The 18,509-nt window shown below is 29.9% G+C and overlaps 2 protein-coding genes across 3 annotated transcripts; one reads left to right on the plus strand and one right to left on the minus strand.

Annotated features, from left to right (window-relative positions):
* Positions 1-2,561: 2,561 nt before the first annotated feature.
* LOC130950883 (uncharacterized) lies at positions 2,562-7,193 on the plus strand. Its single transcript, XM_057879482.1, has 6 exons — positions 2,562-2,706; positions 3,336-3,524; positions 3,610-3,744; positions 4,097-4,213; positions 4,582-4,686; positions 6,420-7,193. Exons 2-6 carry the CDS (start codon positions 3,375-3,377, stop codon positions 6,582-6,584), a joined length of 672 nt encoding a protein of 223 aa, XP_057735465.1. The 5' UTR covers positions 2,562-2,706; positions 3,336-3,374; the 3' UTR covers positions 6,585-7,193.
* Positions 7,194-7,346: 153 nt separating this feature from the next.
* LOC130951061 (acid phosphatase 1-like) lies at positions 7,347-12,782 on the minus strand. Of its 2 annotated transcripts, none has more exons than XM_057879672.1 (4): positions 12,755-12,782; positions 10,021-10,446; positions 8,160-8,372; positions 7,347-7,612 (listed from the first exon to the last, which is right to left on the minus strand). In XM_057879672.1, exons 2-4 carry the CDS (start codon positions 10,419-10,421, stop codon positions 7,435-7,437), a joined length of 792 nt encoding a protein of 263 aa, XP_057735655.1. In that variant the 5' UTR covers positions 10,422-10,446; positions 12,755-12,782; the 3' UTR covers positions 7,347-7,434. The 2 variants fall into 2 exon arrangements, with proteins under 2 accessions (XP_057735655.1, XP_057735654.1); XM_057879671.1 differs by having other exon boundaries at positions 10,006-10,446.
* Positions 12,783-18,509: the final 5,727 nt, after the last annotated feature.

The raw sequence follows: 18,509 nt of genomic DNA on the forward strand, positions 1-18,509 counted from the left end.
CATAATGTCAACTTTACCTAACCCAACTTTTTTGACGCTATTAATTATAAAAAAATACACAAGTACAAAAGAAAGAGGAATGGGGTTTGGTATGAAAAATGAATAAAAGTATTTATAGGCAAGACAACTAAAATATTTTCTTCTATACAAAATGCATGCTGAGTTTTGCAACTTTCAAAAATAAATAAATAAATAAATTAAGAAACATAAAACGCAACCTGTTTTTTGTTTTTAAAAGAAAAAACATGAATAAAATGCAACCTGTGTTTTGCAAGTTATTCGTTTAAAAAATAAAAAAAAAAACGCCAAATATAACCTGCGTTTTGCATGCTCTTAATTTTAAAAATTGAAGAGAGCAAATTATTACTTACATTTTGTACTGACATTATATCAGTGTAATTATTTTATATAGATTTATTTTAATATCAAACTCTAATTTTTTCATATAAAAAAAATTAGCCTCTAAAATAAAAACAATAATTATATATTTATTAAATGTGTTATATTTTTATAGATAGTTAGATTTTATTAAATATAAATAAAAAATTACTGTAAAATAAATATTGATAGATCACAATATTCATTTTAATAAGTGAATATAATCTTTCGAGGTAATACAAATATTCATTCCATTTAAAATTAAAAGGAAAAAAAAGTTTTGACCTTTTAATTGAAAGATAAATAAATTTTTAACTAATTGAAAATATAAAAATATTCTTCAATTTTTAAGATAAACATTTAAATTTTTGTAAAAATTTATTTATTTTTATATATTTTAAATAAAAAAATTAAATATTTCATATTTTAAAACATAAAAATTATTTTTATATTTTTAATTAATTAAAAATTTATTTATTTTTGAATTAAAAATTCAAAATGACATTTTTTTCTAAAATTAAACGTTCACTTTTGAAATTTTATTTTTCTGTAAATAATTGCCTATTTAGTTAAGGAGACATCAATTTTATCCTTTTAGACATATTATTAAATTTATCAACTATCTTGTTCAATTAAGGAGAGTGCTAATCCATCTCGTATCTGCTACATTAATATAAAAATAATTATTTTTTATGTGATATTATGTAAAATTAGATGTAAATTAGATTTACATGTAAAATAATTTTATAGTCGTTATAAATATAATTGAATACAAGAAATTTAATTTATGGGGCCTGCTACACATACAAGTAAAAAGGCTGTACAAATTTTACAAGTTATCGGCCCAAACTTCATTAACACGCGCATTAACTCATTTTGAATGGAGCGTAACTACACGCGCCCCACTCAAACGGTTCCTCTTCGTCTTCTTCTTCTTCTTCTTCTCTTCTTCTTCTTCTTCTTCTTCGTCTTTGTCTTCTTCTTCTTCCTCTTCCTCTTCCTCTTCCTCTTCTTCTTCTTCTTCGTTTTTTTTTATTTTCATAGTTTCTGAAATTCTTCTTCTTCTTCTTGCTGCACGTTCTTCTTCCTCTTACTCTTCTTCTTCTCCTTTTCTTTCGTTTCTGCACGTTCTTCTTCCTCATTTTCCTCTTCTTCTTCTTCTTCTTCATTTACGTCTTTTCTCTCTGTTTTCTCGTTTTTTTTTCGATTTTTCATGGTAAAATCGTTTTTGAAGAAGAAGAAGCAGCAGAAGATGAGGAGGAGAAAGAGAAAGAGTTCTGAATTATGCATAAGATGTAATTCAACGAATTTTGGGTGTATTTTCTTAAATCCTTTGGGTGTATTTTCTGTAACCCTTTGGGTGTATTTGAGTGATATCTGATTGATATCTATGGGTGTATCTGACTCATATCTATGGGTGTATCTTACTGATATCTATGGGTGTATTTTTCATTTCAGAAAAAATGGCAAGCATTACATAAATACACCCAAACGATTACATAAAATACACCCAAGAGATTACAGAAATACACTCAAACGATTACATAAAATACACCCAAGAGATTACAGAAATACACTCAAACGATTACATAAAATACACCAAAGAGATTACAGAAATACACCCAAACGGTTACAGGAATTCACCCAAACGATTATAGAAATACACCCAAAAGATTACAGAAAATACACCCAAAGGATTTAAAGAAATACACCCAAAATCATGCATAATTCAGAACTCTTTCTCTTTCTCCTCCTCATCTTCTGCTACTTCTTCTTCAAAAACGATTTCAGAGCTTGATGTCAAAAAACAATAGAAATCGAGAATAACGAAGAAAGAAAATAGAGAGAAAAACACGTAAATGAAGAAGGAGAAAGAGAAGGCAAGAAACAAAAGAAAAGAAAAAGAAGAGGAAGAGGAAGAAGAACGTGCAGCAAGAAGAAGAAAAAGGTACAATGAAAATGTGCCGTAACAGTATGTGGAAAAACTAACGTCAACGACGAAGAACAAACCGGAGGAGAAAAGAACGATCGAAAAAGAAGGAGAAAAAGAAGGGATGTAGCGCGTCGTACGTGGAGCAGCGCGTAATTTGATTTTATTGTTTAATGAACTTGTAAAGCATATATGCAGAGCTTTTCCCTTAATTTATATATTTAAAATTAAAAGTAAATCCCAACATGGATTTGGTGAGAATAGCTAACCGAAGTAGAATTCCGAAAATATCCCTACCCTAACATCAAACGCCAATAGGTGTGCTTCCAGCACCTCAGCCGCGTTCGTCTGCGTATCCCCTCCGACGCCGGCATCCTTATCGTCTCCGTTGTTTCCAGGTGAGCTTGATAATTTTCTTTTAATATCTGTTTTTTTTTTTCATTTCGTTTTATGTTTGAGGTAATTTTATTGTGTATGTAAAGATCACGTTCATGCATCAGGGAACCGAGTTCACTAATTGTAGACAATTTGAAAGAAATGAAGTATTTAGCCATAGTTTTTTCAATTAGAGAAACATTATAACTAGAATTCATGTCATGTAATACGAATGATTTTTGTGTTTTTGATACTTTCAATTGACTAGTTTTAAGACTTCATGGAAGAGGGCTTCTTATGGATAATCAATATAAGTTACAAACATTTTACATATTTTAAGTGGTCAAGTATGTTTTCTTCTTTTGGTATACAGTAATTTGGGATTCAGATTTGTATCTTACTTTAATTTGTGATTAAGACACTGTATTTTGGGGTTGAGATATGTATTGCACTCTAATGTAATTTGTGATTGATATTTGTATTATTATATTTAAGTTTGATTTTAGGACTGTGTTATTTTAATAGAAACTTTTGTTATTTCATAAATGGAATTTGATTTCTTTTTAGTCTACAGAAAACCAAACAAACTTGTTTTGAAGAAATGGACTTTATTGTTTCAATACTAATAGCTATTTGTTCTGGGTTTTGACAGAGAGAAAGACGGTGATTGTGAATTTCAGTCTTAAGCTAAATGGGTTGTTATCTTAGATATGGCAGACATGGAGTTAAGCAGGTCCTTAGATTTAGAGATGCTAGTTATGATAGTACTGCCGTAAATCCAATCTGGTATGCTTCTCAAGGACTTCGATACATGAGGAAGCTCCAAGTCATCCTCACCTCTGTAATTGTCTCTTTCTTGGGTCTGATGTTTGTTTTCTTGATGGATTCAATTCGATTTACTGACATATCCAATTTCCTATCTAAAGGACGTAGATAAGCTGGGAAAGGCTGGTGATACTGTCAAAGTTGCCCCGGGATATTTTCGCAACCACCTAATGCCAAAGCTCCTTGCTGTCCCTAATATTGACAAGTTTGCTCATCTCATAAGCGAGCAGCGCAAGGTTTTTTAGAGGCTTTTACCCCGTTTCACTTTGACCTCAGTTTTGCTTTATTCAACTATGTGATTACTTGGTCAATGCCATTTATCATCGTGTTTATTTTTTTCTATTTTTTCAATTCTATGCATTGCTATCTACTCGAATAGCATGACGATAATATTGTCAGATGGCATTGTTAAAATATCAGCATCCTTTCCCTTTCCATCTGTGTTTATGTAAATGCATGTCTTGTGTACATTGTCAACGATTTATGCTTCTGACCTTGGCACGTAAACAATTGCATATTCATATTGCCAACTCTTTTGAACTTTCTCTACCATCAACAGTCATTAGTGCTGCGTTTTCCATTCTTCAGATCTGTCAGCCAATTGAAGGAGAAGAACAAAAGGATGTTACAGTAATTAAAGAGTCAAAGAAAGATATGATGAAAGAGTATGAAAGGGCTGCGCTTCGTCTTGATAAAGCTAAGCTGGTTTGTAGTTTACTCTTAAAAGCTTTTTACTGCTGTTTGGAACCAAATGCACAATTCTTTTTAAGGTTATCATTTAGCTTTTCTAGTTATTTGATTTTAGCTTAACTGATTACAAAGGAATTACAACAACAACAAAGCCTTGTCCCACTAGGTGGGGTCGGCTAAACTGATTACAAAGGAATTATTTTGAGAATTTTCTTTTTATGTGCTACTGGTTCAAACTTCAAATTTAGAGTAGGTATTGTGATGATACTCCCAAGTACATAGTTCGTAAAGGTTGTAAATTAGAAACATTTACTTCTATCATGTTAAATCTTTCATGTAGATAGATATATGGCATTTTGATATGGATTTGCGTGTACTGATAGGTCTTGCGGAGATTAATTGATGTTCAAAAAGCAAAGGCCCGTGCATCAAAAGATGACCCTTTGGAGTTACGTTCACCTATGACAAAAGATGCTCTTGTGGCTGAGGTAATGCTTTCTCTGCACTAGTCAAATGTTTGATAGCAACATGAAAATAAGAAACATGAATATAGCATGTTAACAAAAAAATCCAGTTATTTTATCCCCAAAAACAAAATGCAGTTAGTATTGATGGTTCCCTTTATTTTATTTTGGATATTTTATACGTTTCCTACCATTATGATTTGCAACTTGGTCTGTCCAATGGTTCACTTTAGTTTGCCTGTGTCTTTGGTATGAACTACAATAGCTGCAGAATTCCTGTGTACCTAATCATCTTGATGTGATATTAAAACCATTATGTACTCCCAAGTCTCCAACATCTCTTTCCATCCATGAAAAGAGGGTTGGGTTAGGTTAGGTATGTTAAATCCCGTCGTTTTCAATTGAGAACAAAATAGGTAGACCTCATTGTGCTATCATGGTGGTGGTGTGATTGAAGGTGAGATAAAATAGAGTCTATCTCTATACTATGGCAGGAATCCCTATTGATTTCATTGAAAAATTGGAAAAGATTGAAATCTTAAAGAGGTCTGAGAGTTTGTTCATTCTTACCAATCTGATCACTTATCTTTGTTTCTTACGATTTTTTCCCTTCTTCTCCCTCCTTGCCACACAGGCAAGTTTGTTGACGTCCAATTCCTTCCTTTGCTCCGTTGTCCTTTATTACCTATGACCTATTTTATTTCGTTTACTCTAGTAAATTGTGGACACTTGGTAATAAATAGTTTCTTTGAAAGAAGTCCATGCTTGCTTGGATAGATTACCACTTCTATCTGCTCATCTGTTTGAGAATGGTATACTAAACTATATATACGTCAGCAATATAGATACCTATTAAAACCTCGTCACTTCCATCTATTCCTATGCAACACTAATCACATAAGCTCAGGCTTGTGCTCTCTCTCACTCTCAGTCTCTGCACATTCTAATTCAACAGTTGAAAGAACTCTCTTAGTTTTAGTTTTTAGTGTTTCTGCTGCAAGACATGACTGATAAAAAAGTTAGTTTCTTATGAAAGAAAATTAGGATCTGCATAAGTTATGGGGTTATTGTATTACTTTCGACTTGATGAATAAAAAGCTCTACATCCATATTTAATTATTTATACTTTGAGATTATAAACATGTATATATGTCAAACTTTAATTTCAAGTAAAGATTCAATTTGGTCCTTGAAATTTGTGGATCGATTAAATTTTTTCCCTAAATTTTTGGTGACCAATTTAATCCCTGAAATTAAATAATGTGACTCAATTTGATTCCTCAATCATTATTCCTTTGAGGAAGTGATGATGTGGTGTTATTGACTAAAGGCCAAAATGACATCATTTTGTGTCTTCCTCTCCTTTTCACTTTATCTTTGTACACATTCTCTCTCTTTCTCACCACCACCTTGACCACCATAACCACTACCTAGTTCTAACCATTCACCTCAGACCCTCAGGACCCCATCTTGGTGTCATTTGGTGATTGGGGTTGAAGAGTAGGAGGAGGAGGTGGTGCTGGCGGTGAAGAGGAGGAGGCGGTGGTGGTGTAGGTTTATGAGGGAACAACGTTACGAAATAGTAATCGAGGGACCAAATTAGTTACAAGTTTTATGTGAACTAAATTGGGTCATCGAAAATTTGGGAGATCAGTTTCAGCTGAACCCCAAATTTCAGGGACCAATTTTGAGTCTTCATCCTTTAATTTCATTTTTTCCCCTCTACTTCTGACTCTTAAGTGCTATGGTAATTTTAGGTGGCAAGACAACTATGTGTGAACATTGCACCTGAAAACCTACATCTCCCAGTGCCTTTAGCAACACTCGGAGAATATGAGGTGCCGCTGCGTTTACCAAGGTCCATTCCTTTGCCAGAGGGCAAGCTTAATTGGACTTTGAAGGTTAAAATTAGGAGTAAGTAGATAAGTTACTAGGCTTGTTGAATCTGAGTAATAAATCTTGACAGTTTTGGTGTATGATGATGGATTGATGTATTGAGATTAATTCATCATTTATATCGAGCATCACATGGTTATGTTCATAACCAATTTGAGAGGAAGACAAATCTTTTATTGAAACTGCAGATACTTTTTCAACCATCTTCCTATTCCGTTACCACCAATTTATGAGAAATGCCTAATTTTCATAGAGGATATTTAATGTGTATTCTAGGTACAAGTTTAATGATTAGTGAATCAAAAGACAATACAAATTAACTTTTATGTTTGAGAAAAATTAGGGAATCAAAATCCCAATCCAAAGCTTTTGTACCTACTATTTTTGCAAATGCTAATGAGTTTGAGCTGTGGCATAACAATTTAGTTAGGTCACCCTCCACAAAGATTGTTGATCTTTGCTTGTACTCACTAAATATTTCATATCAGAATATGTTTCATCTTCTTTGTGTGATTCATGCTCTAATTCAAACACATCAATTGTAATATCAACTTTCTACACACAAATTTCAATCCCAGACATTGAACTCATAGTATAGAAATTTGAGAACAATCTTCATCCCTTTATTTGGTAGACTTTTTCTAGGCGTAAATTTTATAAATTTAATTGGTATGCACTAATATTATAATTAAAAAAGAAAAAAGTCAAATTCAATGACTTAAATGATTTCAAATAATGGATGAATTATATAATTAGATGACTAATTGTATGTTATTTCGAAGAACAAGAGAAGGGAACAGCCTTTTGAATTGATAGCTGAATATAACATAGTTGAACATTTGCTTATAATAATATTAACCGTGCATTAACAAAACATTAAGGAACAAAATACATGGGATTAGGGAGCTTAAATGTGCGGTTTCCAGGAGAATTTCCTTGAAGATCACTCCATTGATCACCCACATTCCCCCATATCCGGTAACCTTCATCTTCTAATTGCTTCCGTACCTCTGATTTATACTTTACTGCACTTTGCCCTTTATTTGCGGCGGTCCTGAAAAGGGTCAAAATGTGTATGTATAATATCAATCGATCCATTTAAGAGAAAATTTCGCTCTGATCCATTGATGCATATTATTATTATTGTTGTCGTTGTTATAAAACATTTTGCAAAATTTAAGTTTCTAATATATTTATTAATTTAATTTTGATACATTATCAATGTAAAATAGGATTACACGTATATCAAATCAGGTATGTCACATCAAAAAAATTATTTTTTCTATTGATAGACAATTATATAAAATATTTTACACTGTTAATATATAAAAATTAAATTCTATATTTATTATATCTTTATTAAAATAAAATAAAAATCAAGAACTTTTTCCTATAATTACTATAAATCTACCTTGTCTACCTTCAATGGACATTTTTCACAAATGTTACAAACAAAAGTCCATACTTTTATATTTATCATTCCTTCAACTTAGTATTAAATTCATTTTAATAGAAAAAAATAAAGTTTCTTTCAATTTTGAACTTCTATTCTAATGGTACATGTCCTTAGGAAATATCAGCTAAACACTATTATTAGTTACCTCATGACAAGTCTTTGATAGCCAATAAAGCCTTGATTATGCAAGTTGTCCCTAGTGATTTGACCAAGAGTCTCTTGGTCTCTTCCGGTGAGCATAATCACTTTGAATCCTTTATCTATTAACTTGTTGAACATCCCTAACACTGATGGAATTGCAGTGCACCACCCTTTCATTGCCCATGCCCTGAACCCTGATGGATCATATGGGTCACACCTGTATATATTATTATTATTATTATTATTATTATTATTATTATTATTATTATTATTATTATTATTATTATTAAAACTACGTAATCAATTCTCTTTTGCCCCGATGGCTATGTGATATGGCAAAGGAGCAATGAGGTTGCTTCATATAATAACGAGATGATGATACTGAGGGTTAGATTTAAACTAAGTAGTAAGTTCTTATTTTTCTTAACATGCTTTAAGTGTTGTTTTATTTGTACCCTTCATACTCCTCTCCGCAGAGGGTCGAGCTTTGAACAAATTATATTAAAAAAATGGGCTATTTAATTTTTTGAATTTATTAAGATATTAATATAGTTAAAACACATTTTTGTATAAATAATTAACTTTTGAATGAATAAAGGAAAAAAAAAAGATAATGTGAAGAGTGATGACGTGATGTGAGTCAACACCAATAAAGTAAAGAAATGATGTAATTATTTAAAAGATAAATTATGATTTTTGTCTTTTTTTTTAATATTTATGACGTTTAATTTTATTTAATTTTATCTCTAATATTTTTTATTTGTATTAAAATTATCTTCAAATATTAGTTTCATCTAAAATATTAAAAATAAAATTAAATATTAAAAATATTTAAAAAAATTACAAACATAAAAAAAAAAAAACATACTTTTACTATTATTTAATTCAATGCCGACAGTGCATGTGTGATTTGTTAATGCAGGCCTCACAGGAAACTTTACCATTTTTTATGGTAAAATAATTTCGTGTTTTATTAGAAAATTCCATTCTTTATTACTGCTATTGGCCCTGATGTCTATCTCTGTTTTGATCATAATTTTTAATGAAAATGTTTTTGATAAAAAAGAAAACTTTTTCGTAGAAAAATAATTAAAATTCTTATAAATACAATAAATTACCGACTATTAGTGTATTTTTATATATTTTTTCCTATTTTGATTACAAACACAAATCTGTTTTAATTGTATTATTTTTGAAATTTGATTATATATACTACTAATTTGATTAAATTTTTATAGAATTCGATTATAAATATGAATACAGAATTATTCTATTCTATACGAACTACTGATAGGTGATGACTTCTGGTTTTCATGTAGTATACTCGTAAGTTATTATTAGTTAATATTATAATATTACGAGTATTAATATAAGTATAGATAAATGATGTTTGTACTATCTTTTATTTTCTCTTCACTTTTTATTAGTTACTTTTAATACCAAAAGTAAAAATTTTTTAAAAAATACGAATAATAATATAAGTAAAAAATTTATTTTTTTATATTTTATAATTTTATCAAATTTTCAATTAAGTTATTATATATATATATATATATATATATATATATATATATATATATATATATATATATATATATATTTTTAATTGAATTCTTATACTACTTAAATATTTTTTAGTATAAAAAACATATAAATTAAAGATATCTATAATTAAGAATTTAATTAGATCTTTAATTACATATTTTTAAAAAAATTCTATTAATTTTAATATTTTTGACGTAAAAAAATTTAATTATAAAATTTAAAATGGCATAAGAACCCATTAAAAAAATTATAAAAACTTAATTACAAATTTAATAAAATTATAAGAAATAATAGAGTAATTATACCTAAGTAAAACGTACCCATATTTCTTGCTTTTGTAATAAAATAAGTTGGAGATGCATGTGTCATCAACATCCAAAATCCAAGCATCTTTAGAATCACCAGCAAGTGTTATGGTGCTCACAAAGCTCATAGCTTGTTCCATGATCAAATCCAAGTCTTGCTCATATTGGCCATGGATCATGTAATTCTCCACATATTGCAAGCACTCTGTTGGGACCGTTCGCCACGGCAGCACATTGTTCGTCTCCACTCCTAATCTCCAACTCAAGCAAAAGCTTCCATTAATAGAAGAGCTTGAAGAAGAAGAAGAAGAAGAACCATTATTGTTATTGGTGCTTTTGTGGTGTCTTATGCACATTGCCCTTGAGAACATCATTGCCAACAAGAAAAGCACCAAAAACCTATATCCTTGCTCCATCTTTAATCCTTATTATACTTTATGTCTAAAGAAGAGAAAATTAAATTATATAGTGAATTATATGGGATAGTGGATTTTATATGAAATAGGATAAATGAGAAAGAAAGTCCTTTAGTGCTTCCTTAGCTTGAAAGAATTAATGGCTTGTAACTTATAGGAGATAAATAAGCTATAAGCTACAAAGCACCACACTTTCTTGAGTTGTTGTGTTTGCATGTCAAACACATTTTTGGAGACAATACTCATCGATATTTGTTTGACACGCGTATCTGTTGTATCCAACCGTATCTTAATAAAAAATAAAAAAATTTTTCGAACACGCTTTGACAGACCTAAATATCATCATGTGTCAGCATGTCCAATCTTATTCTTAACATATATTCTTAAAATAAATTTAAAAATAGTATATATTATTATTTATTAAAAAAACAAATATTTTATATACTTTATATAATTAAAATAAGACATAAAAAATAATTTTTTTGTTTTAATATCAAGAAAAATATAAAAATATTACTACGATTTATCTAAAAAATACTTTATATTTTATATATATACGTGTTCCTGTGTTATATAAGATTTTAAAATTCATGTATCGGCGTGTCCCGTGTCGTGTCATATCTTGTGTCCGTATCAGTGTCTGTACATCATAGGCTATAAGCTATGTACAGTAGTTCACTCACTTTATTATATTTATCAAAAGAAGATAAATAAATAAATAAATAAACAAATAAATAAAGCTAAGAGAAACATGATTTCTTTTGCTGAAAACCAATACAAAAGTGCATGTAATAAAAGGTCAATATGAAAAGTATGTTGGATGTATGTTTTTCATTTTTAATTTTATGATGAAAAACTTGAGAAATAATAAGTAGTTATCTTATTCATAAATCCTCTGAAATATTTTTTATTAGTAATGATTTTTCAAGATTTTACATATTTAAAAATATTTACTTGTTACTTTATTTACTCCTAATAGTTAAAAGGGTGTATATTAGAAACCTCAATTTAACTAGGGAATTTCTTTTTTTCGACAAACAAAAAATTCAAACAATTTTTTTTCCTTTTAGCAAGAGAGCGATAAAGAAAGAAGGAGAAATTAAAGTTGGTTAAAAATTGGTTCCAAAGTTTTTATATATTTAAAATATATTCAGATATGTGATAAACCCGTTTTTTTTTTTTTTTTTGAAAATATCAATGAGCTAGCAAATGATCGTGAATTCTCAAGTGCTAATATTCTAACCCTCGCTAATAATATTTTCTACGCAAAAGAGTGAATTACTAGTAAAAAAAAAAAAAAAAAAAGAAACCAAACAGGACATTGAATGCAATATCTAAAACAAAAAAGTTTTATTTGAATCCGGCCCTTGAATGTATTATATTTTGATCGATATATGTATAATTGGCGTGATGCATAATCCGAATTATTGAAATAAATTGACATTTCTACTAATAAAGAGAAGTAAAATTATAATTGGGGATAATATAATTTTCGTAGGTATATTTCCACCACTCAAATTAATAATTAAATTAAAAGTATTATTTTAAAGATTAAGTTATTTTTGTTAACTTCTATAATTTTATTAAATTCATAATTAAGTCTTTATATATATTTTTTAATTAGATTCCTAAACCAATTTTAAATTTTATACTTAAGTTCCTACTAACGATAAACATTTTTTATAAAGTGTTCATTTATTATTATACCCATTCTTTGCGGTGGTTACGATGGAAAAAAAAAAAAACATAGAATACAAAACGAGTGATGGAATTGAGTTTCTCCCATGATATAAAACAGCATAGAAAAAGGAGGGAGAAAAGAATTTTTGGCTGAAGTATGACAAGGAAAAAAGAGGGCTATTTTGTCATTTTAGAAAAAAAGTTGGGTCACGTTTAGAAATTTAATAAATATTTATAGTATCTTTAAATTTGAAAATGAAATATTTCGCTAACCTAAATATTTTTGTCATGATAATAAGAATTTAATTATAAAATTTTAAAATTTAAATGAAAAAAAAATACAAAAACTTAATTGGTGAAATTATAGAGATTAATAAAATAATTAAATTTATTTTAAATGAAGTATATAATAACCACATAATAATAAATTAATTAATATATATGTATAACGTATGATGCTAATAATGGATAGACGAACAATTATGTTTATATTATATTCTTCATATAGAGGCAATCTTAATTAGAATCAGCACATATATTGAAAGTAATTTAAGAAGAAAACACGTATTTGATTCAATATGTCATCTATATTATTAAAATGCAAGATCCAACTTGCCTAAACTCTAGGAGAAAAATGTTAGAAATGCACTTACACTACTATGAGAAGCTAAGAAAATTGTGTCCAAGCACCATGTAAATCAATGAAGTTGCTAAGCTATTTATAGTGAAGTAGAGTCAGTAGGTAGAGGCCATAGGATAAGAAAAATAAATAAATAAATAAAAGGGTGGAAAATTAAAAACATAAGGTTATGGAACGAAGGCACTAGTTCTCTTTCATAGAAGACACTAATGTGAGCATATTCAAGAAAATGGGTGGGCTTGGCGTCAGAGAGCAAAATTGCTTCATAAGGTGGATACCCCCAAAATAATATATGATAGAAATTAAAGCAAAAAAATAAATAACATGTTTGGTCCCCATGACCCACCACCATGAAAAGGGTTCAACCGCCAAGGTTATTGGGAAGAATTTTGGCCTCAAAGCTTAAGTGGAAATAAGGTCAGAATCCACATGGCAGCAGTACTAGTGGGTGCAACATTCCACTATACTTCGACTTTTTTCGAGTTAGACTTTAAAAAAAATAAATATTAAATTGGTATCTAAAATATTTTAACGCTGATAAAATAGTACTTGATTTTTATTATTGACAAATAGACTCTAAATGATTTTAAAATTTGACAAGCGTGTCCCTGAACTCACCCAAAATACTATGTGTGTCTGTTTTATTGTTCGACCACAAGAAAGAAAACGAGCCACCGCAAAACACAACAGTAAAAATACAGAAATGACGGAAAATGGGTTTAGGCAAAACGATAGCGGTGAAGGCGTACAGACGATGCAATGCCGACAGAAGAGACAGACGACGCTGGCAGACGCAGAAGACCCGGTGACGAGATGACAACCGTGCGGTGTCGATGATACTGACTCTGTAAGACTGAGAAAGTTGAGCTCCACTGTTGTTTTGAGGGAGAATGAGTTGAGAGTGTGAGACAGTGCGTTAGGAAGGAGGGATTAGAGTTCAAAGGGATAAAGAAAGGGGATTAAGGTTCAGAAGAGGGAATTTTGGATTGGAAAAAGGAGGAAGTGCGTTGGGGAGGGGAGATTAGGGTTAGGGAGGGGGAGGGGTAGGGAGGGAATAGGGTTGGGGAGGGGGGAGAGTGCATTCACGAAGGGAAAAGGGGGAGTGCTTTGGAGAGGGGGAAGGAGAAGTGCATTGGAGGGGAAGGATTAGGATTGGAGAGGGGTTTTGCCATGTCATCAAAACGTAGTGGCCATGTCAGTATTGTGTTTGCCAAAAATTGGCTCCGACAAACTTGGGGACACACTTGTCAAATTTTAAAATTTTTTAGAGACCATTTTGTCATAACAAAAGTCAGGTACTATTTTGTCAGCGTCAAAATCTTTCGAATACCAATTTGATATTTACGTCAACTCCAAAATAAAATTACTTTGGATAGAATTAGTACTTAGTTTATTAATCTGTTTAATTAATTATTAAAAAATAATTTAAATTTTGTCTTATATGTATAATAATTCATTAACCAGCAATAAACTTAAATAAAATTTAGAACTGATAAATTCTCTTAACTTAACGAATAGGAGGATATTATGAAAAAATATTTTAAAATAATTTTTTATATTTACTGTACATACTAAAATAATTTTTGAATATGTATTTGAAATTAGAAAAATGTACCATATTAATTTCTAGTTATTTTTCATCAAGTAATTCATTATGCCGTTAAAAATTAATATATAATACATTTTTGTCAATTTTAGATACCTAATTAGTATAATTAGAATCACGAAAATAATTTTATTGTATGTTATCAATTTCAAATATCACTTTGGACTTTTAACTTATTTTTGTCGTGAACTACTAAATATTTACATTCATCAATAATATAAAAATGTATCAAAAATAAATTTTCTTATTTTTATATAGTTCAATATAGACTCGACTCCAAAAGTTAAAAAAAAAACAAAAAGAAAAAAAATACGTGTGATTAAAATATTTTTTCAGCATTGTCTTTGATATAATAACCATCCAAAAACACTTAACAAAACATAACAAAACTAATACAATTATCAACAACTCAAGAGCTTATTATTACCTATTACAAAAACAAATACTAATTCATCACTTATAATAATTCAATATACTTTTCGTTTAATAATTTTTTTTAGTTAATTATATTTTTTAATGATATATCTTTTTAATTTTCAATTTTACTTGCAATTCATCTTTCTAAATCTACCCTCATTTTAATACACCTAATCAAACTATCTTTTTTTTTTCTCAAAACTTTTAATAAAATTATCACTGTATTTTGTCTTTCTTTCTCTACTCTCCTCTTGTCATTGCGGTCACTCTCCTTTTGACCTTCACCCATATCTCTTTTTTTTTGCTTTCGCCTCTTCTTTTATTTTTGTCACCATGTTTTACCTGTAATAAAGAAATCAAAATTAATTTTAATTTGTCAATGTATTGAAAATAAATGTGCATAAGTTTAACAAATATTGAATTGAAGAATATAATAAAATCATCATGAACCAAATTATAATTTACAAGTATCTAGTTACAAGTATCATATTATAATATAGTTAAAAATATTAACTAATTTTTATATTAGGATTGACAACTTGTTTGCAAATAGTTTGGTTGGATTTTTTTTTTTACTTTCCCAAGAATAGTATAAATAGGTAGCTTGATCTTAAATTTATACATATCATTTTGCTAAGAGTTATGAGTCATAATTAGTAAATGCTAAAGAAAAAATTATTGAATTTTTCTTTGTGTATTGTATCTTCACATTTGTTTTAAATACCATGTCATTAGTCACTCTTTTGGTTAAAAAAGATTAGTTTTGTTTTTTTAGTATCTTCTCTTTATATTTAGGTTGAATGTTTACATTATTTGCTTTAGTATTTTTGGTGTAATTGGGACTTAGTCTTGGGTGGAATGTCCCAAATTACTACCTTATATTTATGTATTAGAAATTTAGTTAAGGTAGAGTGGTTATCCAATTTTGTAACTTTGTTATATATCATATATTTTTTTTAGTAAAATATTTGATATTAATATGTGTCAATTGTGTAAATTTTGCACTTCTGTTTGCATGTTCTGTCTTCTAACAGTGGTATCAGAGCTCGAGGTTGAATTTTGGGCCAATTGTTTAAAGATGTCTTTCATGAAATTCGAGATTCAACAGTTTAATGATCGTATTAATTTTGGAATGTAAAAAGTTTGTATAATAACAATGCTTACACAACAAAGTGTTAGGGCATCATTTCATGGCAAATAAAATAAACTTAACATTATAAAAAATGATGTAGAACAAGAAAGAATTTGATAAAAAAATCTCTCTCCACCATTCATTTATGCATTACAAATAATGCATTGTGTAAACTCTAAAGAATTAATAAATAATTAACTAATAAATTAATTATTATTTAAAAAACAAAAAAAATAAATTTTATAGTTTTGAATGGAAGAAATAATTAAAATACGAATTTCAACACCAATTTTAAAAGTTTTGACTTAAAATTAGGTCGAACGGACCGAGTCGGTTAAACTATACCTATAACAGGCCCAAGATCCAACCCAACTCACAAACACATGAGAGCATAAGCTCTTTTTCTTTCCCAAATCAAAGGAAAACACGCGGGAAACATTTGGGGAAGGAAAGGTGGGGGGGGGGGGGGGAGGGGGGACACCTAAACCCCACTCAAATTTCTATTTCACATAACTTTCAATTTAGAGCTCTGATTGACGAGCCGTCAACGGCCACGCAATTGTCTTGAAATTCTCTACAAAACTCACTAAATAATTTGGTATGAAAATCACGTTTTTTCATCCAGTTCTTCCCTTTTCAATTTGTGATTTAGATTTTGCTAATTGAGAGATTTTGTGATTTTGATGGTTTAGGAATAAAAATCGATTTTTTATGAAAAAGTTATGTTCGTCGGAAGTTTGGTGTGTAAAAGTGAATTCTACAGAATTTAATAGTTTTTTAACAATTTTGGAGGACTTGCGTACGCGAGTACACACGCGACACAACCAATTGCTTTTATCCAGGGGAACTCGCATATGCAGACAAAGGCCGCGTACACTGGTGCGGTAATTTATAACCCACAAACTAACTGGCAAGTGCACCGGGTCGTACCAAGTAATACCTCAGGCGAGTGAGGGTCGATCCCACGAAGATTGATGGACTAAGCAACAATGGTTAAATGATTTACTTAGTTAGGCAAGAAGAAAATGGTTTTGAGATGTTCAAAAGGTTTAAAAAGTGACTTCAAAATATCATAAGGTAGGCACGCAAGTAATTAAGTTGAAAATAAAATATGGGAGAAAACAGTTAAGGCTTCAGAGTTATCTATTTTCTGGATTGACTTTTCTTACTAACTATTTTAATCATGCAAGATTTAATTCATGGCAAACTATATGTGATTAGACCTTAATTCCTTAGACCTTCCTAGTCTCCTCTAAAATTCATCAATTGCCAATTTCTTGGTCAATTAATTCTAATTAGAGGGTGATGATCAAATTCCAGTTTATATGCCACAAGAATCCTAATTATCCAAAAATAAGAGGATTATAAGTCACGTATCCCGTTAAATACAAACAGTTAGAAATTTAGAATAATATGTTTTCAAGTTGTTGTTCAAGTAAAGATCTTTTCCAAGTTATACAAGAACTCAATTAGAACATGGGTCATACTTCTGTTCCACCCAAATTCATAAAATAAAGAACGAAAATAATTCTTGAAATATAAATCAAAACATGAATTAAAATAGAAAAATAATAGTATCAATCCATACAATAGATAGAGCTCCTAACCTTAACAGTGGATGTTTAGTTGCTCATGGTTCTGAGAGAAAATAAGGATTCAAGTAAATTGTCTGAGATGGAATCCCGAATGTAAAATCGAATAGAATCCCCTAAAGAAAATTCCCCCTCCTAGAAGAAAAGTTTCCCCTTTTTATATCTAATCCTAATTAATTTAAAAATCAATTTTCTAAAATTAAAATTAAAATAATATATTTTCCTAATTTAAAATCAAATTTGAATTTAAATCAGAATTAATTATGGCAATCAGCAAGTCTTCAATTGATGGATGGGGACCACTTGCTTCACTGGATCCACGCCTTACTTGGCAAAGAGTTATGCCTTACTTGAGTGCCAAAATGGGGCCCAGAAATCGCTCCCAGCATTTTTTTGCATTTTCTGCACGTGGCGCATGTCATGCGTACGCGTCAGTCACACGTACGCGTCGCCATGAAAAGCTCCAAATCACGCGCACGCGTTAGGTACGCACGCGTCGCTCCTCGCTGTCCCCTCCTTTAATTCATGTGCTGCAGAAACTCCATCAAATCCAGCCAAATGCTACCTAAAATAAACAAAATTGCATGAGACTCAAAGTAGCATCCATAGTGGCTAAAAGATAATTAATTCTTGATTAAACTCAACAATTTAAATGCAAATTCACTAAGAAAAGATAGGAAAGATGCTCACGCATCACAACACCAAACTTGAATTGTTGCTTGTCCTCAAGCAACCAAATTAATATAGGCTTAGGATGTGAATTTGCATGAAAATGAGAGTTCGATTAAGCTCATGTCTCTTCTTATAATGGGGTTGACAACTGCAATCCTGAATAGTTTTAGCATCTCACTCTCCTTTGAATCAGAAGGATGTCATTGTCATTCGGAATTAGAATCTGGATAATATTATGAATTCTCTGATCTTTATACTCCAGTTTAATCCTTGAACACAGCATAATTTTCTTTAATTCATTTTTCTTTGGTGCTTTGCACCTTGAGCCTAGCCGTGACTTTAAGTATTT

The sequence above is a fragment of the Arachis stenosperma genome, chromosome 9 (genome assembly GCF_014773155.1).
Source record: "Arachis stenosperma cultivar V10309 chromosome 9, arast.V10309.gnm1.PFL2, whole genome shotgun sequence".
Classification (NCBI taxonomy): domain Eukaryota; kingdom Viridiplantae; phylum Streptophyta; class Magnoliopsida; order Fabales; family Fabaceae; genus Arachis; species Arachis stenosperma.

What these genes read in the sequence shown, in the direction of transcription:
- LOC130950883 (XM_057879482.1), top strand. Translation starts at nt 3,375, where the DNA reads ATGGGTTGTTATCTTAGATATGGCAGACATGGAGTTAAGCAGGTCCTT. An exon ending in TCATAAGCGAGCAGCGCAAG is followed by an intron (nt 3,745 to 4,096) that starts GTTTTTTAGAGG and finishes TCCATTCTTCAG; the next exon opens with ATCTGTCAGCCAATTGAAGG. An exon ending in AAGATGCTCTTGTGGCTGAG is followed by an intron (nt 4,687 to 6,419) that starts GTAATGCTTTCT and finishes TGGTAATTTTAG; the next exon opens with GTGGCAAGACAACTATGTGT.
- LOC130951061 (XM_057879671.1), bottom strand. Translation starts at nt 10,421, where the DNA reads ATGGAGCAAGGATATAGGTTTTTGGTGCTTTTCTTGTTGGCAATGATG. An exon ending in TATGGGTACGTTTTACTTAG is followed by an intron (nt 8,373 to 10,005) that starts GTATAATTACTC and finishes TAATATATACAG; the next exon opens with GTGTGACCCATATGATCCAT. An exon ending in TATCAAAGACTTGTCATGAG is followed by an intron (nt 7,613 to 8,159) that starts GTAACTAATAAT and finishes GACCCTTTTCAG; the next exon opens with GACCGCCGCAAATAAAGGGC.